The sequence below is a fragment of the Populus nigra genome, chromosome 3, assembly GCF_951802175.1.
Source record: "Populus nigra chromosome 3, ddPopNigr1.1, whole genome shotgun sequence".
Classification (NCBI taxonomy): Eukaryota; Viridiplantae; Streptophyta; class Magnoliopsida; order Malpighiales; family Salicaceae; genus Populus; species Populus nigra.
This window is the reverse complement of record NC_084854.1, coordinates 20,725,116-20,730,664: the sequence shown is the minus strand read 5'-3', so window position 1 is coordinate 20,730,664 and position 5,549 is coordinate 20,725,116. Positions and strand designations below refer to the sequence as shown.

Here is a 5,549-nt window from a genome sequence, read left to right as displayed (position 1 = left end):
GCAGACATTGCATAATGTACAAGGAATTAATTAGTTATTTTATTAATGAACAAAGAATAAAGAACGACATGTATAATACTATTCATTTGAATTTTTTTAATTTATATTTTATTATTTAATATTAAATTTATTAAAAATTAAATTAAATAATTAGTTTATTTTATTTTTATGAGATTATATCAAACTTAAGATGAAAATTATAGATTTAACAAATTAACTCAAGTTAATTAATTTTTTTTAATTTTATCTTTTAATATTAGATTAATAGAAAATTAAACCCTATGATTTATTTTAATCTACTTTTTATAACCTTTAACAATCAATCCCAATTGACTTAAGTAATTTTTTTATATATCTTTTAAAAATTAATTAACTCACCTAATCATAATCATGTTTAATAATATTATTAAAAAATTACCTACACTTCTATTATTTCTTTTACATTTTTGAAATATTAATCGAACTCACGACTAGAACGCGAGACCAGTCAAAACTAAAACAGAATAGAGGATAAGACAATACAAAGAGCACGTGAATGAATTGCGGGTAAAACCCAGAATTATTTTCATTGAATGAGACATAGAACGTTTCGGACAGTCCATACAGAATTTGACAAGTACACATGTGAAAACAATAACGTCCCGACCCTTCCCTTCCGAAGAAAACTAGCGGTGTCAGTTTCATGATCAAGGAAAGGGATCGCTGGGACCGTCAGCAAAGGGAATCTGACCTCCATCTTCAGTTTCTGGCATCTTCCAAAGAGCAAGTCCCATGTATCAACAATTGTCTGACGTAATTGAGGACTTCATCCACATTAACAGTCCAAGCAACTGCAACAGGAGAATACCCTGACCAGGGGTTGCTCGAGTTCCATCTATAACAAATTTTACCATCATGATTAGAAGAATCAAAATACATTAATACAATACGAAAATGATAGCACGCTTGTCTGAGCATACCTCTTGAGTCCTTGGTCCATCAGCGTATGCCCAGCACAGATGCCCTGCGTCTCAACCCTCACGACCCCGTTCTTGTATGTGAAGAGATCGGGCCGAACTAGAGCTACAAAACTCACAGGGTCATGGAGAAAAATGCCTGGAAACAGACATCAAAAAGTCAAGACATTGATCAAACCACACAACAGTCGACCAAATCGACAATAAACCTGAGGACAACCGATGCAAAAAAGAAAAAGGATCACAAATAGACTGGAAAATCACCATAGACACCATCGGACTTCACATGCCAATCTCTATAGAATTTGCACATGTCACTTAGTATTTTAGCATACTTCCCTTTGGATTGCCTCAATTCAAGAAGGTCCCCATCTGCAATTTAAAACGACTGTTAGAGAAAAAACGGTTCCATATCAACGTGGAAAATACAGGGAAAGATTGACTAGGAAGTAAGTCCATTCCACCTGTGAATTTAACTTGGGTTGTAATATTTATTCCAACCACAGCGATGTTGGCCCCGGAGGTAAACACCAAGTCTGCTGCTTCTGGGTCCCCATGGATCTGCAAATCAAAATATTTGCCTGGATGACATTTAATAGGTAAAAGGGTTTTTCAACTAATTGAAAACTAGTTTCCTTGCTCTGCAACTCGCTAGTTGCAGCTAAAGCAAAAATATTTTAGTGAAATAAAGACCTCAAATGCTTTCGAATCTCCTTTCTTTCTGCAATGAGAATACTATTCCATCAACATAATAACACTAGCTATTCCATATAGACTATTTACTGGCAAACAAGTTGGACTGTTATATTATGCCTGAAGATGCAGATAGACAAGGAAATATGTTTCTAATTATGGCACGAGTAGGGGGGAAAAAAGAAGCAAAAATCAAAGAGATCACAGTCCAGCACCAGAACTTACATTTGCCTCGGCAGCAGGGTTTACATTTCCCAGTGCAAAGAATGCACCTCCAAGTACAACAATTCTTTTAACCTTGCTAGCAAAGGAGGAGTCCCTTCTAATCGCCTGACAGCATAATATGATAGTTATGAAATTGCAATCTAGGGAATTACCATCTGCAAGGGAAGGGGTGGAAAGGATGACGAAAGAATGCTCACCAAAGCTAGGTTAGTTAGTGGTCCTAGTGCTAGTATAGATACTTCACCAGGATACTCAGAGACTTTATCCACTAAAAATTCGGAAGCACTCTTGTCAATTTTCTTTGCTTTTGGAGGAGAAAGAAATGTGTTCCCCAATCCATCAGAACCATGAACAAAGTCAGCTACAGTTGGTCTTCCACCCTAATGAATCATTAGGAAAAATGAAAACAAATTTAAGTTTTTTTTAAAAAAAAGAGTAAGCAAAACTATAAGATTCAAAACTGAATTCCTTGAGCAAGATAACAACGAAACAGAGAAGTGAAGAATCATAATCCAATAATTCTAAATGTACTCGCACAAGAACTCAGATTCCCACATAAGAAAAACAAAAATCCAATTTGACATGGGAATAGAGAAAATAGAAATCCATTAGGAAATAGATCGTGTATCAAGTAAAGGACAGTTTTTCAGGGGAAAAAAAAGTAAAGAAGAAAGGATTGAATTGCCCTTCAGAGGTAGAAAGTTACCTTGAGAGGTTCAGGACTGCCCTCAGCGACAGGAACATCTGGACGCCCTGCGATCTCACACTATCCTTTTACACATTAAAAAAGAAAACGAAAAAGAAAAACATGGTGGAGAATCGATCATGAATACATTCACAGAAAGAAAAATGAAAGGTGGAATTGCTAATTGATTAGTTAACGTACCAAAAGTAGAGCATTTCGAGTGGCATCTTCTGTGTAGACATTACCAAATATTGTGGTCAATCCTAAGACCTCCAACTCAGGGGATTGAAAAGCCATCAAGATCGCCATGGTATCATCTATTAATTGACGGATATACATAAATATATAAGGATTTTTGTTTGAGAGCTTAAAATAAAAAAGATTCAACTTCTTTTTATTTATTTATTTAATGGAAGGGGAAAAAGAAAAAAACTCACCGATCCCAGGATCAGTATCGATAATTAGTTTTTCAGGCTTAGCAGTGGAGCCAACCAACACGCCGTCCCTTTCTCCGTGAAAAATGTTCACCGTCCCGTCCATAATAACGTGGCTTTCCGTCTCCGAACCCAAAACGCCGTCCATCACACTCTCTCTGGGAATCTCAGACAGGCAATGAAATAAGAAATAAAACCGGATGAGACCCAGAACACCGACCCCAAAACTCAAAACTATTTTATGAGGTAGAGGGAGAGTATGTCTTGGAATTATAGGAGTATTTATTTAATAAGCAATAAAAGAAACGGAAGATGATAAAGTCGATGATGCTAAGCTGAGCTGCTCACCAAACGCTGTTTTTGGATTGATTTGAAACTCTTCTTTTTTGGGTTCGGTAGGTGGCAGATGAGGTATTCGTCGTCCTGTAAGGTAAATATAACAAAGGAAGAGAAGTCTTCATCCAGGAATCTAAAAAAAAGAGGAAAAGTTTTTGGATAGCTGGATACGGCTGCGTTTGTTTTTCGCTGGTTTTTGCAGTCGTGATGAAACAAACACAGTAATATATTTGGTAATAAAAAAAATTTCGTTCTATGATGTGCGATTTATTAAAAAATTAAATTTAAAATATAGTTTTTATATGTTTTTTTTACCGAATTTCATAAAATTTCTTCAATCTTATTTGTTTTTGCATTTTAAAAATGCTTTTAAAAATATTTTATTTTATTTTTATTTTTATTTTTTATTTTAAATTAATATTTTTTATATTTTAGATCATTTTAATGCGCTATTATCAAAAATAATTTTTAAAAAATATTATTTTAATACATTTCCAAGTAAAAAACACTTTAAAAAGCAATTATAACCACATTTTCAAACACAATTACCAAACATTTTATACATATTTTTTTGCTACACGTAAACTTCAACAATAATTTTTACCAAACATATATCTAAATTCAACTAACCACAGTTAACCGTAACTTTTTAAAACTTATTTTTTTTCAAACAACAACCACAAAAGCTACCTAAAAAACAAACACACTCGTAAAGCTACTAATGATGCTTTTGTAGCTTCGTTGTACTGAATCAAGGGGTGTTTGAGAAATAAAATAGTAGTTGTTTTTTAAAATATTTTTTATTTTTTAAAAAAATATTTTTAATATTAACACATTAAAACAATTTGAGAACACAAAAAGATATAAAAAATATAAAATTTTAATTTTTTTCAAAAATATTTTTGAAATGTAAAAACAAATGAGTTTTTTCTTGAGCATCAAACGAATGGCTTCTAAGTTTTTGTATAGTTGAAATCTATTTTTATTTAATTATATTATAACATAAATAATTATGTATAAAAAACAATGATTAAGATTTAAAATACATGTATATATTTTTTAAGTCAAAATTATCTTTCTTTATTTATGCATTTTTTGGAAATAACATGTCTTTTAAAAATAAGAATCAATGGCAACTTAAAAATATGAGTACAAATTATAATAATTTGAATTAAAGAGGAAAAACATATGTTTTTAATGAAAAATCTTTTTTATTGTCCATGTATTTTCCTTTTGTTTTGACAAAAATATATTTTTCATTGAAAATTTGTTTTTTAATTGTTATCGAAAATGAAAAATACATGTATTTCATACAATCCTTTTTCTTTCTTTCTTTCTTGTTTTAGTAAGTTTTTTTTACACATGCCATTATTATTGGTCTAAGAATTGTCAAAACTAATTTTAGTGAACTAACAAACTAATTTTAATTAAAACTATCATATTTAAAAAATATTTAAAGTTCTTAACTTGCGAGTAAGCTAGGAAGAACCGACATTAAACTATACTCACTTATCATGGATATGTCATATATAAATGAATAGTATTTTACAAGAATGGAAAGAGATTATATGATTATTACACGTTAATATATTTGAGGGATGTTTTTTAAAGTGCAAAGATTTAAGTTTCAAGTGATCAAGCTTTCTTGTTTTAATTTTTGCATTACCTTGTAAAAACATCTAGGTGTATTGAATGACAATCGTTATACTCTCAATTCTCATGTTAAAGATATCACGAGAATCATGTATAGGTGGTAGATGACGTTGAATAATAAAAGAATCGACCATTGAGCTCCAAAACTAGCTAATAATACAAAACAAAGTGATAGCCTTGTCGTTTAAGCCAGCCTAAATGGCATGACTTTCTTGCTATTTGGGATAGACTAGATGATAGGGTTGATGTTTGTTCAAGACAACATATCCAGCCCTGTCTTTTTAGACCTTCAACAACGGGCCTCGTCCCAACCACTCTACGATTAGATCTAATCTCATGCAAGTTCTTAAGAAGTATATTAATTGGTATACACTATAAGATAGAGTTACTATCTCCAAAAAATAAATGTGATGCTTATACTCTTCTATGCTTACTTATGAATTGTTAGTGTAATACTACCTTTCTCGCCAATAATTATCTCCTTTAACCTTTCTCCTTAAAGGGCACCTATTTTCTTGATGGTTATCTTCTACCCACCTGTCTTCTTATAAGGTGCAAACCTTTCAC

The 5,549-nt window shown here is 31.9% G+C and overlaps 1 protein-coding gene across 2 annotated transcripts; it reads right to left on the bottom strand.

The window, feature by feature from the left end:
• Positions 1-532: 532 nt before the first annotated feature.
• LOC133687847 (uridine nucleosidase 1) lies at positions 533-3,522 on the bottom strand. Of its 2 annotated transcripts, XM_062107183.1 has the most exons (10): positions 3,342-3,522; positions 2,997-3,151; positions 2,761-2,876; positions 2,581-2,640; positions 2,072-2,254; positions 1,875-1,979; positions 1,421-1,517; positions 1,221-1,328; positions 960-1,095; positions 533-874 (listed from the first exon to the last, which is right to left on the bottom strand). In XM_062107183.1, the coding sequence occupies exons 2-10, from the start codon at positions 3,139-3,141 to the stop codon at positions 739-741; spliced, it is 1,086 nt and encodes a 361-aa protein (XP_061963167.1). In that variant the 5' UTR covers positions 3,142-3,151; positions 3,342-3,522; the 3' UTR covers positions 533-738. The 2 variants fall into 2 exon arrangements, with proteins under 2 accessions (XP_061963167.1, XP_061963166.1); XM_062107182.1 differs by having other exon boundaries at positions 2,997-3,522.
• Positions 3,523-5,549: the final 2,027 nt, after the last annotated feature.

Bases quoted from the DNA above. Each gene is read 5' to 3' on its own strand.
- LOC133687847 (XM_062107182.1), bottom strand. From the start codon at position 3,141: ATGGACGGCGTTTTGGGTTCGGAGACGGAAAGCCACGTTATTATGGAC. The intron at 2,255-2,580 runs GTAACTTTCTAC...ATGATTCATTAG, and splicing joins GCAGTCCTGAACCTCTCAAG to GGTGGAAGACCAACTGTAGC. The intron at 1,329-1,420 runs GTGGAATGGACT...TTTAAATTGCAG, and splicing joins AACCCAAGTTAAATTCACAG to ATGGGGACCTTCTTGAATTG.